Raw genomic sequence first — 23,680 nt, forward strand, 5'->3', positions numbered from 1 at the left:
CTAATATATGTACTTAACCTATTTTATTAATATATAATAGTCTGTAAGAGATTTTAATAAATTTATAGTATATTTGGGGCGAGGCGGAGCGGGGCGGGGCAACCATTGCGAAATATTTGTATTGTTGAAAACCTATTATTTAATCAGAATTTCTTTTATGTGATACTTAAAAGCATGGTTTGTTAAACCGGTCAATTTGCAATCCGAAAGACTCACGTGCTGTTTGATAAAACTAAAAATTTTTAAAGCTGAATTTTAAGTACTAAAGATTTTAAGTGGTACTTCAAAAATAAATATTTTTTATATATGTTTTTGAATTTATAGCATTTAGTGATAAGTATGTCTATGTCACTTAAAATTTTACCCCATTTTAAGTAACGCTTACCGTTTTCAGTGATACTCAAAATGCGTTATCAAACGTATTTAATTGGATAAACACTTAATCCATTTAGAATTAAGCGTTGAATTAAGTAATTAAACAACACATCGCCCATTTTTCGAGTCTTTGTGAGTTCAAATTCATGTTAAAAAAGCATTAAATACACTCTAACCACCTTGTAACCGTTATAATCTGTCGTCGGACGACCGAAAGTGGTTTATTAACCGACTAAAAGGTCTTGATTTAAACTGTAACAGCTTGAAATGCATTCAATGCACTTTAACCACCTTGTAACAACTATAATCTGCATTTTCTCTATATATATACATGTTGCATTGATGATGAAAAATAATAAGCTAAAATGGTTCACTATACAAATCTCAAAGAGGATATCTTAACTTAGTGGTAAAGAGTTTCACTTCACTATTTGGAGGTCGAGAGTTGTAATTTTTTTGCAACCATTCCAAAAAATTTTCCAGTAATTATCCAATGCCATGTGATACCGTTGATCACCTGTACCGGTGAGTAAGCATATGATTCATCCTTGCATCAAATAAGCGAATTGAATTTTGTAAACTTTTTTTTTTTTTTTTGGTAAAGTACAGCAATATCTCCTAAGGTTTACCAAAAATACACCTAGATGAAAGTTTATCTATTTTAGGATAATGACATCCCCTTAAGTTTGATACAGCTACCAAAGACACCCCACTGATAATAAATTGACATTTTTACCCTTTGACTTTTATATTGACCAATTTAATTGTTGAAATGACCTTTCTACCCTCATACCTATAACCATTTATTTCCTTCTCTCCTTTATTCTCTCTTCTTCCTCCCCAACAACAACACACACATACTGTCACACACACACACACACACACATCCACACACACACACATACACACATATATATGTATTACAGATACATATATACACACACATACAAGGTGGCGACGGGTGGCAGCGACTATGGCGATCTACCTCTCCTCCACCGACTCTAGATCCTTCGAATCTAACATGACGAACTGCCCGACTCTAGATCCGCAGCTCGCCTTTGATTCCATCGACCCATAGAGCCCCATAGTCGTTGATGAGATAAGTGCGGTGATGGTTGGGCCAGTGGAGGGCTCGCCCGTAATGGGCGATAGCAGAGATGGTCGCAATGGGCTGGTTCGCGGTAGAGAGCGCGAAACAACGGTGGACGGGTGGTGGTGACAAGGACGGTTCACAGCGTGGCACCGGTGGGCAAGGAGAACTCGGGCGGTAGAGATGGACTAGTTCGGTCGTGGATGAATCAGCGGCGGCTCAGATGTGGGTGACAGCAGAGAGCTTCGGCTTTGATGATGAAGGCGGCGGCGAGCTCAGTGATGTGCAAGGCTGAAGACGGTGATGTCATGGCTCAGCCGTGGATGATGGCGACGGCGAGCTCAACTTTGGATGATGGCGGCCGGAGAGTAAGGACGGCCAGAGAGAAAAATCCGGCGGTGATGGCTTGACTGTTTAGTAAATGGGTTGTTTTTTTTTTTTTTCTTTTTTTTTTTTTGGGGGGGGGGGGGGTTGGTTTGGCTTTGTAATTAATTGGTGGTGAAGGGTGAAGGTCCGAATCAACAGAGAAAAGGGGTGGAGATGGTGGCGGTGTTTTCGGGGTGATTATGGATTTTGGTGTAGTGGTGACGCCATAATTTGGTTGTAAGATTAATTGGGTGCTGAAGGTAATTTGGTCATCTAAGTATTTTATATTTATAATTAAAATTAATAAAATAGTGAAAGGTAAAATGGACTTTTCACATGTTTTAAGACTTTATTTGGATAACAAATTTCACAAGGGGATGTGATTGTCTCAAAATAGACTTTCATCTGTGATTGTCTCAAAATAGACCAACTTTCATCTGAGTGTCCTTTTAGCAAACCTCACGAGTGTATATGTACTTTACCTTTTCTTTTTCTTTTTCTTTTTCTTTTTCTTTTTTTTTTTTATCCCAAAATTGAACTTTCTATTAGGAGTAGAACTATATAAAAACAAGCTAGATAAGACAAGAATAATCGAGAAATAAATTAAAGAAAATATACAAAAATGTTTATGCAATCAGGTTAAGCATTTAAAATCATAAATAATGGGCAATATGGTAATTGGCCTGTTCCGATTTCGATAGTAATGCTGGGAAACAGAGATGTCCAAATCCTTGCAATTGAAGTTGAAAGAATACAGTATTTTATTTTATTTTCACTTTTTATATAGTCGCCGTTTTTGAGCTTGGAGAAACTTCAAATTTTCCAAACCGTCTTTCCTTCTTCTGCTCTTTCCATTGTTCTTCAATGGCTTCTGCGTGTACTCCTCTACTTTTTAAACCATCTACTTTTTCGGTTACAAACGGTCTGTCTTTGTGTCATCAGGTTCGATCTCGACCTTCTGTTTCGTTTAACGTTGGATCTCGTATCAAACAAAGCCCTCCTGGATGGTCCTCTGTTTATGAGACAGGTATTTTCTTCTTCTGTTTTTTCTTTTTATCTTTTTATCTTTTTCTCTATCTGAACAAAAAAAAAAACCCTAGCAATTCTTTGGAAGGTCTTAGAATTGTTGATAAGATCGATTTGACTAGATTACAATATTACCCAGTAACTGCTTATGAATAGATTTGATAGCTCACATATGATTGATCCGATTCAATATGATTGACAGATAATTCATCCATTGAATGTACAGGCGAAAGATTTATCATCTCTGTGGGATTAAATCCAGAGTAATTGCAAAGTAAAAAAATAATAATAATAAAAATAAATCTCGTATTTATTGATACTGCACTGTTCATTATAGTTCCTACTGATTTTCTACTTATCATTTACTTAAAAACAGTTTGTCAAAATGATGTGGACTTGTACTAACATGAACTCTCAAGTCATCCCAAAGTTCACATTTAAAATAGAAAGTAATTCCAGTCCAGTGTTAGCACATTAGATGATGGTCCATGAGTTCTTTCCTTTCAACTAACAGTTTGTTTGTTACCTAGTTAATGGTTAAATTATCTTATTGTTAGTATATATGTCTTATTTAATGAGCCTTCAGAACATTTGAGTATTGAACCTGCTTTACAGGGAGGAAGAGGGGTGACCTCTTTCTTGTAAGGGGAGGAATAGTTCCCCCGGGCAGTGAGGATCAATTAGACAAGCAGGATGGTTATTATGATGTTGGTGGTGTCAGTAAACAGATTCGGGAAATAGTAGCGTGGCCACTGAAGTATCCACAACTATTTCAGTCAGTTGGTGTGAAGCCACCTAAAGGGATTCTCTTATATGGACCTTCAGGATGCGGAAAGACTTCAATAGTAAGAGCTATTGCAAATGAAACTGGTGCTTCCTTCTTCTGTATAAATGGAGCAGAGCTTATGTCTCAATATTTCAGAGGGAGTGAGAGCAATCTCAGGAAAGTATTCGAGGAAGCAGAGAAGAAGGCTCCATCTATTATCTTTATTGATGAGATTGATTCTATTGCTCCCAATCGAGAGAAAACTCGTGGGGAAGCTATTGAGAGGGTTGTTTACCAGCTGTTGACCCTTATGGATGGTGTTAAGCGCCGTGCTCATGTTATTGTGATTGGTGCTACTAATCGTCCTAACAGCATTGACCCTGCCCTGAGAAGGTTTGGTAGATTTGATAAGGAAATTGAAATTGGTGTTCCAGATAAGGCTGGGCGTCTTGAGATTCTTCGATTCCATACGAAGAACATGCCGCTTGCTGAAAATGTAAAATATCAAACACTATACTTTTGAGTTAGTATCGTCTTCCAATTTTTATTTTTATTTTTATAGTAGATGTGTATATTGTTTTTGAACAGCTTATATATGCTTTTAATTGTGCAGGTTGATTTAGAAAGAATTGCCAAAGACACACATGGATATGTTGGTGCTGATTTAGCAGCTCTGTGCAGTGAGGCTGGACGCCAATGCATCAGAGAGAAGGTGGGCGTGATTGGCTTGAAAAATGAGGTCATAGATACTGAGATACTCAACTCCATGGCTGTTACGAATGAGCACTTCCAACTACAAATTGCTACCGGAAAAAGCAAGCCATCAATTCTGCATGAAACAGTGAGGGATTTTTTATATTCTGTTTTTTTTTTTTTAATAGCAGGTATTTTATTGATCAAAAGATAGATCAATCAGTATAAAACTTTGTGCCTTTTAATTGTGCAGGTTGATTTAGAAAGAATTGCCAAAGACAAACATGGATATGTTGGTGCTGATTTATCAGATTGGTGCAGTGAGGCTGCATTGCAATGCCTCAGAGAGATGGGTGTGATTGGCTTGAAAAATGAGGTCATAGATGCTGAGTTACTCAACTCCATGGTTGTTACGAATGAGCACTTTCAACTACCAATTGCTACGGGGAAAAGCAAGCCATCAATTCTGCGTGAAATGGTGAGGGAATTTTTATATTTTATTTTTTCGTAGGCAGGTATTGTATTGATCAAAAGATGGATCAATCAGTACATAAGGATCAAAGTGAAGGCATTCCTTCACTCTAGACATCAACAAGAAAAAGAAACAGATAAAGTACCACTTACAGTATACATGGAAGAAAAAGAAAATCACAGAAAGAAAACTGCATGGCAGCAACAGCAGACATGCTAACCCCTTGATGAAATCTAAAATTACTCTCCCCTCAAATAGCCCACACAACAGCTGTGAATTCCACCCTCTTAAACTTGGCATTATGTGATGATCGAAGCTATAGTATACTTAATAAACCAATTCAGCAGTTGATCAAAAGATCTCACCTCTAGAAGAGACCGACTCAGAACATCATCAAACCATGCCCCTATTTTCTTAGCAAATTGGCACCCCACGAATAAATGATCCCTAGAATCATCAAATGAAAGGCAGTTAGAACACGCTGAAGTCAGCTGCAATCCCCTCTTCTGCAGATTAAATAGTGATAGGTGCTTGTCCAAAATTATCAAACAAGCAGCAAAACAATTTGATGTCTCCCCTTATTCCAAGGCACCAAAGGAAGATGTTGTCTACTTTCATCCCAAGCTTTTTTAGAAGTAAATGAACCCTCATCCCACATCAGTCTATCTCCACCATTTGAATAGGCAAAATAGAAATGAACTACTTTACATGGTACATCCCAGCTCCCAAAAAACTGGGATAGCATCTACCATCTTGAATAAGAACATTCACTATGGCCTGTCTTGAGAATGGAAAGCATCTAACCACACCATGACCAAACCTCTGCGACAAACTAAGGCCACATGTCTTAACAAGCTAATAGTTGAATTTGATCCAACATTAAAAATCACATTCTGTAGCATGATGTCCCTAACTGATAGAGCCTGTTCCAAATAGCAGAATGAGTGGATGAAAGAATTGAACTCCAGTAGGAAGCTAGTGTTTCTTTTTTTTTTTTCCTAGTTGGTACTCACACACACGTGTCTTTTGAGACTTGAACCCCTAACCTCCCTTTGGGAGGGGAGGTAAGAGGCTGATACCGCTAGACCACTGGCCCATTGGTGAAGCTAGTGTTTCTGATGTACCTATTAGTAAACCAAGCAACCCACAGAAACTCTTTCTTCTTAATCAAGTCCCAAACCAAAGCACATGAAAACGATTTCTGAATATCCTCAATCTTTCTCACACCAAACCCACCCTCAGCCTTAGGTAAAGAGACCTTCTTCCAACACAACAATTGAGCTTTCTTCACCAAATCTGAATCTCCCCAAATAAATGTCTTCAATTTTCTTTCTATACCATGAGACACAGCAGCAGGTAAATGAAACACAGCACTCCAATAGTTTCAACTCATTTCTAACGTTTTGGTGAGCCAGGTTGTTGAAGTGCCCAATGTCAGTTGGGAAGATATCGGAGGCCTTGAGACTGTTAGGCAGCAGCTTCAAGAGTATGAGAAGTTTGGTGTGTCAGCCTCAAAGGGAGTTCTCTTATATGGCCCACCAGGATGTGGGAAAACTCTTCTGGCCAAGGCTGTTGCCAATGAATGTCAGGCCAACTTTATCAGTGTTAAGGGTCCGGAATTGCTTACCAAGTGGTATGGAGAAAGTGAGGCTAATGTTCGAAAAATATTTGAAAAGGCTCGCCAATGTGCTCCTTGTGTGCTATTCTTTGATGAGCTGGATTCAATTACTATTAAGGTCAGTTTTAGTGTTTTTTATCCTGAATTGTTCATTGTGATATTTTGTAATCCCTGTTTACATTTTTTTTTTCGTTCCTTGTAGAAGGTGTTTAATTCAGTAGATAGTGGCGCCTCAGATAGGGTTTTGAATCAACTGCTGACGGAGACGGATGGCATTTCTACCAATAAAATGGTTTTTGTTATTGGATCCACCAACAGGCTTGATCTTATTGAGCCTGCACTTTTGCGTCCCGGCCGTTTTGATCAATTGATTTATATCCCTTTGCCTGATGAAGAATCTCGCTATCAGATTTTCAAGGCTTGCCTTAGGAAATCTCCTGTTTCTGAAGATGTAGACCTAAGATCCCTTGCTAAGAACACCCAAGGCTGCAGTGGTGCTGATATTTCGGAAATATGCCAACGTGCCTGCACATATGCCATAAAAGAGGAAATTCAGAAGGTAAGCTTCTGTACTAATTTTTCATTTGTGCCAACAAAAACCCCAGTGATCCCACCCTTGCACGGTCCAGTCTTCCCAGCCTTACCACCCCCAGCACCCTAAAAATATTGGTAGTTGAATGCATATTATAAAAGCCTCTTCATATCCCCACAGAATTGGAACAATGGTGTTGTATCATGTCTGGAAAGACATGTAATAACTGTATTGGTTAAATTTGTATATATGTCCCGACTCCTTACGCCAGCGTGGTCTAATCAGAGTCCAAGACTTGTTTGTTCTGATGACACTAATTTGTGTTATATATGATCAGATTTAGTTGTAACTGAACTTCCATGAAAGTTCGTTGTGATATTTTGTATTGGTTAGTACAAAGGAGATAGCACGCAATGATAATGCCATCCCAGTAAAATCGGTCCTTTGTCATATTCTGGGAAGTCCTTACACTAAAGAAATGATAAGAAATGCAACTCAATTCTTTTATAGGCACAATGCCCTCATTTGAACCTATGTGAAACTCAAAGGACTTGTTTAGTTTAAACCCCCTTCGGAAATTCTTACTTTATTGCTTGGAAACTAAAATATTAAGGTTGAATTTTCACTTTTCATTTTGCAGGAGCGTGAGAGGGAGAGGAAGAGAAGGGAGAATCCAGAGGTTATGGAGGAGGATGTAGAAGAAGAAGAGGTTTCAGAGGTCAAGGCTGCCCATTTTGATGAATCAATGAAATATGCGCGTAGGAGTGTAAGTGATGATGTCAATGATATGTACCAGGCAGTTGTTGCAGGGGCTCTGAACTGACCATTATTGAACCTTTGTTCAACAAACACACTGACACCTTTGAATGCAACAATGGCATTTTCACTCGAGACTTTGTTATATTAAGCAATTGATTTGAACTTCTTGATAGGTTCATGGAACTTGAACTTCTTTATAATAAGTTCTTTGAACCCTAGGTTAGTGGCTTGAATTATGTCATGTTATTTCTAGTTTCTTCTTGTGAAAATCTTTTTGATAAGAATGGATCAATTTTGGAGCAAATATTAATTGACGCATTTATACATTTATTTAGAAACTGTTGTAGAGATCATTGTTTGATATGCTAGTAAAAGACCAGATTGACATGCATGTTAGTGAAAAATGCTAAACATCACGGATTATTTTTGTGATGTGGTTTCTCGAATTACATAGCAAGTGAGCAACTTTTTGATGGATGATACTGCAACTTCGTGTATTCTGAAAGTAATTTTGTCAAGATAATACATGATAGGATAGAGAAAGAAAACAATAGCAAAAAAATTATTTATTATAAAATCTAAACCCTAGCATAAAACTTTGACATACGCATCAAGGGTTATAACCTTCTTTTCAATAAGAACCATAATTTTTTCAACCATCTACATGCATGTGAATAATTTGATAAATAAATAATCAACTTGAAGTTCTTAAAGTCAGAATGAAAAAGAGAATAATTATATATATATATCTATAATAAAAGATATATATATATCTATAATAAAAGATAAAAGAAAAGAAAAGAAATTAGAGAGAAAAAACCAATTTGATTGTTCTTTCTCACTTCTCTTTTAATGGTCATTTTGCCTTTTTCCTTGGAATATGAGAACTTATTAAAAACCCAGATGCACACACACACACACATATTACATACACATATATCATCAAAATTGAGCAATGCTACACATCTGGATATTTTAATAGATGTTATACTTTCTTTCTCTTGTTGAAGTATTAACATATTTAAGTTATAGTTAAATTAAGAAAACAAGCAAATCCAAAGTTGAGTAGATGATTCTAATCATGTATGTGTATGTAATTATATATATATATATAGGCATTTGTGTTTTCTCTTACTTTTGAGCTAAGAATATTTTTTGTGAATATAGACGTGGAGTAAGGCCATTAAAAACTGTAATTTCTAAATGGAGGAGTTAAGTATAGACCAGACTTTTTGACATTGTATACGTATAGAGCAATCTACCCAGAAAAAAGGTATGAATTGAGCAGTTGTGTTTCAACCCCCATTTTTCGGATTTGACAATCTGTTTATTTATTTTCCTTTTGTACTTGAACAAATACATAAGATTGTTTCAACGGCTAGGAAATTGAACCCTCAACCTTTGATGTAAACATGTCCCATTATGCCCCAAATGAGAAGGAATTGATTAGTTGGATATGTTCTAATCAGGCTATACTTAGTTTGAGAACCTTCGATGTAAATATGTCCATTTGACATCTTGACAGAGTTATGTTCCATTACGCTCCAAATGAGATGGGATTGATTAGTTGGATATGATCTAATCAGGTTATGCTTAGTATGAGAATTAGAATCAAGATTGGTCCAACCCCAAACCCCCCATTCAATTTTTAAACTATACATAAAATGAATAATTCAATTATTTGAATTTTTGTTCTTATTCACTTTTTTTCACGATTCTTTAGATATATAACTATAAAATTAACAAAATTTATTATCATTCTTATAAATTATTTGGTTATATTTATATTTTCTAAAGAATTGATATTGAATTAATTATAGATTGTATTTAGTAATTGTTTGAAATATGCATAAAAGGAACCCTCAAATCTTCAATCTATCTCAAGTTCGGAATGAGGCAAGTTGAGACCAGTTAGGTTTGAGTAGGAATGACAATGGGGCGGGGATCTCATTCCCCATCTCCGTTTAATTTTTTCATCCCCATAATCGCTCCAAAACTCGCCAGGTTTTTCAAAACAGCCTCCATCTAGCATCATCTCCATTTATATAATCGGTTCTCCAAATTCGTCCCAAACGGGACAGGGTCTTGCCGAGATAGGGATTTTTGTTATTCCTAATATTTATATACTTAACCTATTTTATTAATATATCATAGTATATGAGAGAAATTTAATAAATTTATAATATATATGGGGTGGGGCGGGGCCACCATCTCCCGAAACTGTCCCAAAATTAGTCGTGTTTTTTAAAGCAGCCCGCATCTCCATTTCTATTTACATAATTGGTTTCCTAAAATCGTCTTCAAACGAGATAGGGAGGGGCAAGGACTCATTGGGGTGGGGATTTTTACCATCTCTAAATTTGAGAATTAATTTACCTTTATTGAACGTGTTTAGAATAAGAACGTTGTGTGTTATAGCCGCTCCATTTGCATCTCTACACTGCAAGTTTGAACAGCCAAATTAAGGCTGCAAGTAGGTCCAATTTGTATGAATCTAATAAAGCCCACAAAAAAATAAAAAGGAAATGGCCCAGGGTTGTTGCATGACCGTTGGAAAATGGTCAAACTTAAAACAGATGCTTTCTTGGTCATATATAGGAGTAAGAAGCAGTCGTGAGGTTTATTTTGATTTGTCTTTTTTTCCCTATTTCTCAAAATTGCAGTTTAGCAGAATGCTATATGAGATTTACTCTAAATGAAATTTAATACTGTATTTTAATTGTATAATACTAATATAAATTTTTTTTTTGAAATGTAAATTGTTTTTTTTTTTTTTAACATTCTTACTTCATTTACTAATTTTTTTTTTTTTTTTTTCACGTGCTACACTTTTTCTTTTTCTTTTTTCTTTTTTGGAGGTACTCTAAAAAAATAATTTATTCAATTGAAATAATTTTATTTTTGACGGTCAAAAGAGATAATTTATTCAATAATGAATTTTTTTTTTAATGTTCCAATCAAAACAGATAATTTATTCAATAAAGTTTAACTCTTTTTAGGTATTTTGTTTTTAGTCCTGTCAAAAGAGGTAATTTTTTATGGGTCCCGTCAAAAGAGATACTTTATTAAATAGAAATAATCTTTTTTTCTTGCTCAAAAGAGATAATTTAATCAGCATAAATAACTTTGATTTTGAATAAATATTTTTTTTTGACCCTATAAACAAAATATATATTTAACAGAGATAAAAAAAATTTTTATTTTTTATCAAAAGAAACTTAAAAAGTTAAAGATTAAAGACAAAGAGATAAAATTTGAAAAGACAATTATGTCATTTTTTATAGAATAACTATTTCTTTTAAGACTTTAACTTCATGAAGCCTTCCAAAAATTATTGTAGAAAATATTTTGTAGTAATCATTTAAATTGTTGTAGCGTTAATAAATGCTGAAATAGCTATGCCTCATGGAATTGGTTAACAAGAGTTTCCCTAATCGCATATAAATTTACTAAAAATGCATGCACAAAGAATACACAAAATGACAAGCTCTCGAGACATTTAAATGATTCGGACATAATGACACTCATGAGTGTAAGAGTTACCATTGCAAAATATGGTTTTTTTTTTTTTTTTTTTTGCTCTCAAGAAATATGCGGCGGATGGTTGAAAACTTGTCGTGCTTGCTTTAGAACATTAAAAGCTCTCTAAATTGACAATCATACCTTCCATGGCCCATACCACATTCCCTTATGTTGTTCCTCTTCAACTACAATACTCCCTCCCTCTTCAACAACAATACATTATCCACTGATACATGAACAAAATACCAAAACCTAATTTTTTTTCTCCCTCAAATTGGCAATTTTGCTACCAAAATTGAACTTCTATTACAAGTAGGGCTATATAAAAACATGTCAAATAATACAAAAATAATTGAAAAAGAAATCAAAAAAGAGATACAAAAAAGTTTTGCTCTCTCTAAAAAAAAAAATCCATTTGAGAAACGGAAATGCCCAATTGAAGCTAAAGAAAATTTTTTTTTTTTTTCTTTTTCTTTTTATAAACCGCCTTTGGATGACGCGTGGCCAGAATTTATTGAACTCACCCTGTCCGTATGCAAGAGGTCAATCAATCAGTCAAGTCAAGAAATCCACCTGACAATAATCTCGCGCGAAGGGTTCTCTCTCTCCTTCGAACAAGCCTTTGAACCTTGGGCTCACCATCTCCCTACGTTGAGCTTCCAGAAACTTCCAATTCTCCAAACCCTTCTTTCCTTCTTCGGCTCTGTCATTTGTTCTTCCATGGCTTCTGCATTTACTACTCTATCTATTAAACCATGCACTTGTTCGTTTACAAACAGGCTGTCTTTGTCTCATCATCTGGTTCGTTCTGCACCTTTTGTTTCTTCATACCTTCGATCTCGTATCAAACCAAGCGCTCCTCGATGGCCCTCTGTTTCTGAAACAGGTATTTTTTTTTTTTTTTTTTTTCTCCTTGAGCAAAATAACCCTAGCAATACTCTTTGGTATTTTCTTCTCAAAATTGTTGATAAGCGAAATAAGTCTCAAATTGTAACTTGCGATTTGACTAGATTACAATGTTACCCAACAACTGGTTATGAATTGATTTGATAGCTCAGATATTGTTATTCATGATATTGACCCGATTCAATATGCTCGGGAGATAATTCAACCATTGAATTTACAGGGGGAAAGATTTATCATCTCTATGGGATTAAATCCCGAGTTATTGCCAAGAAAAAATAAAAAAAATAAATAAATAAATAAATGATGATGAGATTATGGAAGTAGAAATTCTAGCATTTATTGCTATTGCACTGTTCATTCGAGTTCCTATTGCTTTTCTACTTATCATTTACATAAAAACAGTTGGTCAAAGTGATCTGAACTTGTAGTAGTATGAACTCTCAAGTCATGCCAAAAATAGAAAGTAATTAATTCCAGTCTCATGAGTTCTTTCCTTTCAACTAACAGTTTGTTGCATTTAAATTCTCTTGTTGTTACCATATTTGTCTTATTCAATGAAATTATTGTTATTGTTGGTGGTGGTGGTGCATCTTTACAGTGAGGAAGAGGGGTGACCTCCTTCCTGTAAGGGGAGCAATGGGGGGTATGAAATTCAGAGTAATTGAAGGTGATCCGCCAGAGTACTGCCTCTGTGTAGTTCCCCCGGAGGCAAGTGAGGATCGATTAGACAAGGATGGTTATGATGGTGTTGGTGGAGTCGGTCAACAGATGGCAGAGATTCGGGAGATAGTAGAGTTGCCACTGAGGCATCCACAAGTATTTCATTCAGTTGGTGTGAAGCCACCTAAAGGGATTCTCTTATATGGGCCTCCAGGATCCGGAAAGACTTCAATAGTGAGAGCTATTGCTAATGAAACTGGTGTTTCATTCTTCTGTATAAATGGACCAGAGCTTATGTCTCAATATTTCGGAGGGAGTGAAAGCAATCTCAGGAAAGTATTCGAGGAAGCACAGAAGAAGGCTCCATCGATTATCTTTATTGATGAGATTGATTCTATTGCTCCCAATCGAGAGAAAACTCGTGGGGAAGCTATTGAGAGGGTTGTTTCCCAGCTGTTAACCCTTATGGATGGTGTTAAGCGCCGCGATCATGTTGTTGTGATTGGTGCTACTAATCGTCCTAACAGCATTGACCCTGCCCTGAGAAGGTTTGGTAGATTTGATAAGGAAATTGAAATTGGTGTTCCGGATATAGTTGGGCGTCTTGAGGTTCTTCGAATCCATACGAAGAACATGAAGCTTGCTGAAAATGTAATATCAAACACCATATTTTTTAGTTTGTATCATCTTCCATTTTTATTTTTATTTTTATTTTTTATTTTTTTTATAGTAGATTATATATTGTTTTTGAACAACTTGTGCTTCTAATTTGTGTAGGTTGATTTAGAAAAAATTGCCAAAGACACGCATGGATATGTTGGTGCTGATTTAGCAGGTCTGTGCACTGAGGCTGCACTCCAATGCATCAGAGAGAAGATTGACTTGAAAAATGAGTCCATAGATGCTGAGATACTCAACTCCATGGTTGTTACGAATGAGCACTTCCAACTACAAATTGCTACGGGAAAGAGCAAGCCATCAATTCTGCGTGAAACAGTGAGGGGATTTTTATATTGTATTTTTTCTTAAGGATCAAAGATGGATCAATCAGTACATAAGGATCAAAGTGAAGGCATTCCTTCACTCTAGACATCAACACGATAAAAAAAAACACTACATCAACACGAAACAGATAAGTACCACTTCCATTATACATAAAAGAAAAAGAAAACTACATGGCAGCAACAACATCATGTAGAGAAGCTGTGAAAACCATCCTATTAAACTTAGCATTATGTGATGAAGCTAAAGTATACTGAATAAACCAATTCAGCAGTTGATTAAAAGTTTTCACCTAAACATCATCAAACTATGCCCAGATTTTCTTAGCAAATTGGCACCCCACGAATACACGATCCCTAGAAACAAGTTCAAGGCCTCACCTTATTCCAACACAGCTTTCGCCAAGGCACCAAAGGAAGATGTCATCTATATTTATCCCAAGCTTTTTAAGAAGTAAATGAACCATCATCCCACATCAGTCTATCTCCACCATTATGAATAGGCAAAATAGAAATGAACTGCTTTACATGGTACATCCCAGCTCCCAAAAAACTGAGATAACATCTACCATCTTGAATAAGAACATTCACTGTGCCCTGTCTCGAGAATGGAAAGCATCTAACCACACCATGACCAAACCTCTGCGACAAAGTAAGGCCACATCTCTGACAAGCTAATAATTGAATCTGATCCAACACTAAAATTCACATTCTGTAGCATGATTTCCCTAACTGATAGAAGCTGTTCCAAATAGCAGAACGGGGGGATGAAAGAATTGAACTCCAGTAGGAAGTGTTTCTGATGTACCTATTAGTAAACCAAGCAACCCACAGAGACTCTTTCTTCTTAATCAAGTCCCAAACCAAAGCACATGAAAATGCTTTTCTGTATATCCTCAATCTTTCTCACACCAAACCACTTTCAGCTTAAGGTAAAGAGACCTTCTTCCAACACAACAAGTGAGCTTTCTTCACCAAATCTGAATCTCCCCGAATAAATGTCTTCAATTTTCTTTCTATACCATGAGACACAACCAGCAGGTAAATGAAACACAGCACTCCAATAGGCAATCAGAAATTTTTATATTTCTTAACAAGAGTTTCAACTCATTTCTAATGTTTTGGTGAGCCAGGTTGTTGAAGTGCCCAATGTCAGTTGGGAAGATATTGGAGGCCTTGAGAATGTTAGGCAGCAGCTTCAAGAGGTAGTTGCTGCATTGCAGCGTATATATACACCTAAACCTTATATTTTTCATTTTCCCCCTCATACTCTCTCGTTATCATGTAGGCCATCCAGTATCCCATGGAGCATCCTGAAAAGTTTGAGAAGTTTGGTGTGTCAGCCTCAAAGGGAGTTCTTTTCTATGGCCCACCAGGATGTGGGAAAACTCTTCTGGCCAAGGCTGTTGCCAATGAATGTCAGGCCAACTTTATCAGTATTAAGGGTCCGGAATTGCTTACCATGTGGTATGGAGAAAGTGAGGCTAATGTTCGAAAAATATTTGAAAAGGCTCGCCAATGTGCTCCTTGCGTGCTATTCTTTGATGAGCTGGATTCAATTGCTACTAAGGTCTGTTTTAGTGCTTTCTACCCTGAGATGTTCATTTTGATATTTTTTAATCCCTGTTTACATTGTGTTTTTTTTTTTTTTTATTCCTTGTAGAAGGGGCACAATTTAGTAGATAGTGGCGCTTCTGACAGGGTTTTGAATCAACTGCTAACGGAGATGGATGGAATTTCTACCAATAAAATGGTTTTTGTTATTGGAGCCACCAACAGGCATGATCTTATTGAGCCTGCACTTTTGCGTCCTGGCCGTTTTGATCAATTGATTTATATCACCTTGCCTGATGAAGAATCTCGCTATCAGATTTTCAAGGCTTGCCTTAGGAAATCTCCTGTTTCTGAAGATGTAGACCTGGGATCCCTTGCTAAGAACACCCAAGGCTGCAGTGGTGCTGATATTATGGAAATATGCCAACGTGCTTGCAAATATGCGATAAAAGAGGAAATTCAGAAGGTAAACTTATGTACTAATATTTTTTCATCAATCCCCAGCCCCCTCTAAATATTGATAGTTGGATGCATATTATACAAGCCTCTTCAAATCCCCACATAATTGGAACAATGTTGTCGTATCATTTCTGGAAAGGCATGTAACAACTGTATTGGTTTAGTGTGTATGTATGTGCATATGTCAACGTGGTCTAATCAGAGTCTAAGACTTGTTTGTTCTGGTATCACTAATTTGTCATTTCTGGACAATGTTTATTGTGTTTGAGTTTGGCCTTTTTGCACAAAGGAGGGAGCATGCAAATGATAATGCCAGTCTTTTGTCATATTCTGGGAAGTCCTTGCACAATGCCCTCATTTGAACCTATGTGAAACTCAAAGGACTTGTTTAGTTTAAACCCTCTTCGGAAATTCTTACTTTATTGCGTGGAAACTAAAATATTTAAAGGTTGAAGTTTCACTTTTCATGTTGCAGGAGCAGCGTGAGAGGGAGAGGAAGAGAAGGGAGAATCCAGAGGCTATGGAGGAGGATGTAGAAGAAGAAGAGGTGTCAGAGGTCAAGGCTGCCCATTTTGATGAATCAATGAAATATGTGCGTAGGAGTGTAAGTGATGATGTCAATGATATGTACCAGGCAGTTGTTGCAGGGGCTCTGAACTGACCATTTCTTAACCTTTGTTCAACAAGCACACAGACACCTTTGAAGGCAACAATTGTATTAAGACTAATGTTCGTCTGATGATTACTATGTTGTTGTTACCTGCTTTTTGTGGCATTTTCACTCGAGACTTTGTTATAATAAACAATTGATTTGAACTTCTTGATAGGTTCATGGAACTTGAACTTCTTTATAATAAGTTCTTTGAACCCTAGGTTAGTGGCTTGAATTATCTCATGTTATTTCTAGTTTCTTCTTGTGAATATCTTTTTGATATGAATGGATCAATTTTGGAGCAAATATACATTCACGCATTTATACATTTATTTAGCACTTGTTGTAGAGATCATTCTTTGATATTTTAGTAAAAGATCAGATTGACATGCATGTTAGGGAAAAATGCTAAACATTGGGAATTATGTTTGTGACGTGGTATCTCGAATTAAATGGCAAATGATTTGGCAACTTTTTGATGGCTGATATTGCAATTTCGTGTATTCTGAAAATAAGTCGAGAGAATACATGATAGGACAGAGAGAAAAATTAACAAAAAAAAACTATTTATTATAAAATCCAAACCCTGGCATAAATCTTTGACATAAGCTTTAGAGGTTAGAACTTTCTTTTCAATAACAACCATAATTTTTTCAACCATCTACATGTGTAAATAATTTGATAAATAGATAATCAACTCGAATTTTTTTTTTGAAGTTCTTAAAGTGGAGAGTGTAAAAGAGAATAATTATATATATATATATATATAATAAAAGATAAAAGAAAAGAAAAGAAATTAGAGAGAAAAAGCCAATTTGATTGTTCTTTCTCACTTCTCTTTTAATGGTCAATTTGCCTAGTTTCTTGGAATATGAGAACTTATTAAAAACCGAGATGCTTACACATACATACATACATAAAATTTACATACACATATATTATCAAAATCGAGCAATGCTGCACGTCTCGAATAAAACTCCAAACATGTATCTCAAATACGATGTGGGATAATTAGAAAAAAGATATGTTTTCTATTTTAATAGATATTATATTTTCTTTCGCTCGTTGAAGTATTAACATACTTAAGTTATACTTAAATTAAGAAAGCAAATAAATTCAAAGATGAGCAGATGATTCTAATAATGTGTGTGTATGCAATTATATATATATATACACACAGGTATTTGCGTTTTCTTTTACTTTTGAGATAAGAATATTTTTTGTGAATATGGACGTGGAGTTAGGCCATTAAAAACTCTAATTTTCTAAATGGAGGAGTTAAGTATAGATCTAACCTTCTGACATTGTATATGTATAGAGCAATCTACCCAGACAAAAAAAAAAAAAAAAAAAAAAAAAGAAGGTATGAATTGAGCAGTTGTGTTTAGATTCAACCCCATTTTTTGGATTTGACAATCTGTTTATTTATTTTCCTTTTGTACTTACAAATACACAAGATTGTCACAACCGTTATATGTCCATTTGACGTCTTGACAGGGTTATGTCCCATTACGCCCCAGGATAGACTAGTTGGATATGTTCTAATCAGGTTATGCTTGGTACAAGAATTAGAGTCAAGATTGGTCCAACCCCAAACCTGCCCCATTCAATTTTTAAACTATACATAAAATGGATAATTCAATTATTTGATTATATTTAACTTTTCTAAAGAATTGATATTGAATTATTTATGGATTTAGTAATTGTTTGAAATATACATAAAAGGAACCCTCAAATCTTCAATCTATCTCGAGTTCAAAATGAGACAAGGCAAGACCAATTAGGTCTAGAGATGGCAATGGGACAGTTTGAGGAGGGGATCTCATTCCCCATCTCCGTTTAATTTTTTCACCCCCATAACCACCCCAAAACTCGCCAGGTTGATCAAATTAAGAGCCTCCATCTCCATCTCCATCCCTATCCCCATCAACATAATCAGTTCCCCAAATTTGCCCCAAACAAGAGTGGCCCCCGCCGGATGGAGATTTTTGTCATTCCTAATAAATATACTTAACCTATTTTATTAATATATCAAAGTATGTAAGAGTAATTTAATAAATTTATAATATATTTTGAGGCGGGGCGGGATGGGTAACCATCTCCCAAAACCGGTTACCCCATCCCGTCCCAAAACCCGCCTAGTTTTCCAAAACAGCTCTCATTTCCATCCCTAATTACATAATTGGTTCTTCAAAATCGCCCCCAAACGGGGTGGGACGAGCAGGGCCATGTAACGACCCGAAATTAGGAGCAATTACAAAACATGATTCGGAAATTGTACAAATAAAATTACCAAAAATAATCCCAATTACAAATCCAAAGTCCATTCATTGTCCCAAACAAACTTAAATAACCTCAAACAAACTCCTGTTGCCCTACTCTATTAAACACCAATTTTATCTGGTCACAAACAATGTCAAACAAAAATCTGCGTGGTGGTTACTAGAAATTCTTTTAAAATTCATTTTAAATTGGAACAGGACAAATGAAAATGATTTGAAAACTAGACTCAAAAAGAATACGTGACACTGCAATTCCCAGCAGCTTAAGAGACTTTGCGTCAACTAAGCTTCTCCCAATTGCACCTTCAATTCTCACAACTCAGCAAGGAGAGAGATACTGGAGAGAGGAAGAAGGAGAAACCAATAGCCATAAAAGGAGGTAGGTTTTCAAATCTTAAAATTTTTATTTTCAAATCTGGTATTCAAAAGAAAATGAAAGTTTGAAACTTCCGCTTCTCGATATTATTTGAAAATCTTGTTTTTGTTGTGAAATGCGTTTGCCAATAATCTGAAATTATTGTAACCTTAGGTTCTGTTTGATAAAACTGAAAATTTCAAGTACTGAATTTTAAGTGTTAAATATATTAATCTGTAAACTTGTCTGATATTGTATTAATTTCAAGCGCTGAATTTATTAAGATTGTTTGTTAAATGCAAAAGCTAAAATCTAAATGTTGTACATTTTTCCCTTGAATATTTTCTACACATAATATTATTATACAAGATACTATATAAAATAATGAATTTCATCAAAGAAATATATCAATTCAATAATGGATAATAATGTCAAAACGGATCATAAAAATTTCAAAATCAACATATAAAATGAATAACTTATGAAAATAAAATATTTATAAGAAGGAGATTATAATTTACGCACAAATCATTCGATTTTTATTTATATAGTAGATTGCATCATAACAATGGTGGGAGGGTTTCATTGCATGATTGTTGATTATAAACTTAAGTGAATCATGCAGTATATATATACATTATTTATATTTACATTATTTGGAAAGAAAAGTACAATGAAACATTTGAGAAATTCGAATAAACTAAAGTAAAAATCCATCGGAAAGAAATAGAAATGCAAAGTGGAAATAGAAAGTCCATCAATACGTTTAATTTCAAGAGTAGAATCAATACGTTTAATTTCAAGAGTAGAACAAGTGATGGAGAACCTAAAAATATAATATTTATGGATAACATTATCATTAATAAAATATTTTAATACCTAAAATTACTTATTATCTTCTGCGATAAGCGTTAAGCAAGTTCCACGTCACTTAAAATTTTGGTCATGTTTTAAGTTACCGTGTAATATTTTAAGTGATAACCTAAATGTTATCAAACACGCTAATTTTAAAAAAATCATGTTCTATGTTAAGCGCTAAATAGCGATATCAAACAAGCCCTTAGCCTTATTGTGGAATCTGAATAGAACACTAGGTTGGCTTTTGGACAGCTATTTTCATAATTTACTTTTACTATTTTCTTTGAAGTTTTAAGGCATTGAAATACCCAATAAATTGAACCTGTGAAAATTTATTTGATTTGATTTCGTTAACTATTGAATTAATTATGGAATTTTTTTTTAGTGGTGTAAGGTAGTACGTGGGATTACTTTTCACCCAACAGAAATCCCTCTATTTTGTAGACTAAAATAAATTCCTTTATGCAGTTTTTTTTTTTTTTTTTTTTTTTTTTTTTTTTTTTTTTCTGGAATATTGATTACAAATTTCATACTACAATCAATTGGGTTTCATTTAGTTTTGGTGTAAATCAGTTCGGGTTAGTAATTGATTTTATATGAACTTTTGGGTAAATAATATTTTTTTTTTTGCTGAAAGTTTTTTTGGAGACAACAGTAGCCTTTTTAAAACGGGCACAAATTATTCTATTTGCTGGTAGTATTTCTTTGAAGTTTTCTTTTTACAGATTTGTATTGCATATGACATTGGGTGGTTAAAGATAAAGTCATAGATTTCTTTAGTACTTTATTATATTATTATATTTGTAAGATTTGAGTTATGAAGTAGTAGTACTGATTTATGAGTAAATTTATATTTGTTAATTGTGATTACTTAGGAGAATGAAAATGTTTATGAAATTTGGCTAACGTTGCCTATTGTGATAATTGATTATGGTTTTCCAACTGTGCATATGTCAAATAGGTAGGGTAAGAGTTTTTCATAGGTTGAAAAACCTTAAATGGCCGGGCCCTAACGAGGAAGTGTTCAGGGTCCCGGGATGAGAGCCCCTTAGTCCGAAGGACGGGGCCGGTGATCCCCAAGGGTAGGTCCTTGAAGACACGTGAGAGTGCACATTATTGGACCGAGTTTGATCTCATTGTAACCGTGACGTAGTCAGAAATTAATTTCAATGGAGCAACCATTAACAATAATATGATTTTTAAAAAAATTTAAAAATTTTGAACAAAAATAAGAAGAGTAAAGGGGAGGGGCTTTTTATCAAAAAAAAATTCCTTAACCCACACAAATGCCTCCTTCACATGGGCTTTCTTTGGGAGTTAAAGGCCTAATACTACTAAGGCACTAGACTATTGCTACTTTTTATCAATTTTGATTTGTAAAATTTTTGCAGATAGGAATGCTAAAGGATAAAGGCATTTCTTTTTTTCTTTTTTTTTTTTGGACAATAAATTAAAAAATGAGGAGTCTTTTTGAATTTTGAATATTTTTCTTAAGGTCTTTTGTAAAAAATTTATGAGTTCAGTCATGATACTTGTATATTTATCAAAATTTGTATATAAAAAGTATGACAAAATATTTAATAACAAATAAGAGATCATTTATGAATTTTGATTCTTAATAACATCATGATCGTTATCACAACTTTGACAATACCACTCCACTGCAAGCATATGTTGCAACTCATTAAATTGTCATTTAATTATTTAAGAGATGAGTGTGGCAGTAAAAATCACTGTTTTGGGGAGAAACAGTGTTGGAAAATGAATTGTCATTTAACCATCAGGCCATGGGCCCATCATCTAAAGAATGGCAAACCCCACCCTGATTGATTTCTTATTTCCTAAGGCAGAAGAAGTAACCTTTGGGCCATCAAATCGTGGGGTCCACTGGCAGGACAGCCCACCATCTGATATCTGATTTTTACTTTATAAAAGTGTGGAAGTGTATTCAAAGAAAACAAAAACGACGACGTCTAACCCATGGCAGTTTTACTAGCAATTTAGCATTCAAAATAACTTGTCTCCAAAGTCATCATCATATTAGTTGTTGGCTCTTAAATTAAAGAGCGAATTGTATAGACCCTTTCTACTTTCTATGTTTTGGCATGAAACCCCCTCAAAAATTTTCTTAACATAAAACCCCCCTAACATTTTTTATTGTTGCAGCAGTGCACCCTAATGACTAAAATGCCCCTTAGAGTCTTTTTTTTTTTTAAATAATTTTCATTTTAGATTTTAAAATTTTAAAAATTACACACCATTAAAGTGATCAATAATGACAAAAAATGCCCCTTAATATAAATTTAAAAAAATTTAGATTTCTTTAAAATAATTTTCGTTTAAAGTTTTCTTTTCCTTTTTTATTTTTAAAAATAAAAATTATTAAAATCCAAGGTACTTTTTTTTTTTTTTTTTTTATAGCTGCACCATTAATTTTTATTTTTTGAAAATAATTTTTAACACTATGCCAAATGAGTTATTTTTATCAACTTTAATCTTAGAATAAAAGGCATTATTTCTTTTATATATATATATATATATATATATTAAGGGGCATTTTCGTCATTAAAGGGTAGTGTTGCAACAAACAAAGAACTTGGGGTGGTTTTATGTCCAAAAAAAATAAAAATAAAAAATGGAAGGAAGTTTTCAGCCAAAAATTGAAATGATACGGGGTTTTATGCAATTTCCCCAAAATTAAAATGTGCCATAAGCATTTGTAAACAATATAGTCTTAAAAGCATTATAACCCTTTTATTCCACCATTATTGACCCACCAGTTTCTATGGCTACACTTTTTCAAAACCCCATTTCACACCTCTTAACTATTTTCACTCTCTTTTGCTTCATCACAATTCCGTCCACCGGAGCGAATTACGGCTTCCTCAAATCAATCGTTGCGAAAAAAATCGAGCTTGGGAAAGAAAAATTAAGCCACTTTCGATTCTATTGGCACGACATCACCGCAGGCAAAAATGCTAGTGTGGTCACGGTGGTGCAACCACCCTCCAACGCATCGGCCACCTCTTTCGGGATGATTAATGTCATCGATGACCCGTTGACCGAAGGTCCCCAACTGAGCTCGAAATTGGTTGGCAGGGCTCAAGGTTTTTATACTCTGTCGTCGCAACAAGAGATTAGTCTATTAATGGCTATGAACTTCGTGTTTGTTGAAGGCAAGTATAATGGAAGCACGATCACCGTGCTAGGAAGGAACACGGTACTCAATAAGTTTAGAGAGATGCCGGTGATCGGAGGGAGTGGTCTTTTCCGACTTGCTCGCGGTTTTGCTCGGCTCAAAACTTACAAATTTGACATCAAGTCCGGTACAGCCACTGTTGAGTACAATGTCTATGTGCTGCATTATTATTAATGTTTGGCCTTTGTTTTTTCCCTTCTTGTGCTCGTGAAAAAGTTTGAATAATTAATCATTGGCTGTTGGCCACTTTCTATGTCTATTGCTCAGACCGGGTCCACCAAAAATAAATAAATACCAAACTCATCTATCAAATGTTTTTTTTTTTTTCTTGAATAATAAAATAATCACACACAATTTTGTCCACGCCGGAACTCCAGCCTCTCCCCTCCACTTGAAGATGGAGAGAGGCCAAAAGCCGTTTGGTTCATCAACATTTGATATCTTTTTTTTTTTTTTTTTCACCATTACATGAAACTCTTTTAACCACTGAACAATTAAACTTATAGCTACAAGCTAAATTTCGGATGTGGGCCGA

General features: G+C 35.0%; 3 protein-coding genes across 4 annotated transcripts; all 3 read left to right on the forward strand.

The window, feature by feature from the left end:
* The first annotated feature begins 2,569 nt into the window (after positions 1 to 2,569).
* LOC132271464 (cell division cycle protein 48 homolog) lies at positions 2,570 to 8,027 on the forward strand. The gene is made up of 7 exons (XM_059772845.1): positions 2,570 to 2,858; positions 3,473 to 4,119; positions 4,237 to 4,464; positions 4,570 to 4,794; positions 6,204 to 6,524; positions 6,609 to 6,965; positions 7,579 to 8,027. The coding sequence occupies exons 1-7, from the start codon at positions 2,696 to 2,698 to the stop codon at positions 7,759 to 7,761; spliced, it is 2,124 nt and encodes a 707-aa protein (XP_059628828.1). The 5' UTR covers positions 2,570 to 2,695; the 3' UTR covers positions 7,762 to 8,027.
* Positions 8,028 to 11,665: 3,638 nt separating this feature from the next.
* LOC132271465 (cell division cycle protein 48 homolog) lies at positions 11,666 to 16,759 on the forward strand. 2 transcript variants are annotated; one of them, XM_059772847.1, is made up of 7 exons: positions 11,666 to 12,105; positions 12,724 to 13,436; positions 13,563 to 13,781; positions 14,920 to 14,991; positions 15,075 to 15,356; positions 15,450 to 15,806; positions 16,278 to 16,759. In XM_059772847.1, exons 1-7 carry the CDS (start codon positions 11,940 to 11,942, stop codon positions 16,458 to 16,460), a joined length of 1,992 nt encoding a protein of 663 aa, XP_059628830.1. In that variant the 5' UTR covers positions 11,666 to 11,939; the 3' UTR covers positions 16,461 to 16,759. The 2 variants fall into 2 exon arrangements, with proteins under 2 accessions (XP_059628830.1, XP_059628829.1); XM_059772846.1 differs by having other exon boundaries at positions 11,752 to 12,105; positions 16,275 to 16,759.
* Positions 16,760 to 22,499: 5,740 nt separating this feature from the next.
* LOC132268613 (dirigent protein 19-like) lies at positions 22,500 to 23,476 on the forward strand. The gene has a single exon (XM_059769439.1). It carries the CDS (start codon positions 22,732 to 22,734, stop codon positions 23,317 to 23,319), a length of 588 nt encoding a protein of 195 aa, XP_059625422.1. The 5' UTR covers positions 22,500 to 22,731; the 3' UTR covers positions 23,320 to 23,476.
* Positions 23,477 to 23,680: the final 204 nt, after the last annotated feature.

Source organism: Cornus florida, unplaced genomic scaffold (assembly GCF_030987335.1).
Source record: "Cornus florida cultivar Cherokee Brave unplaced genomic scaffold, ASM3098733v1 CherokeeBrave_3.0.0_Hap2_Chr08, whole genome shotgun sequence".
NCBI lineage: Eukaryota > Viridiplantae > Streptophyta > Magnoliopsida > Cornales > Cornaceae > Cornus > Cornus florida.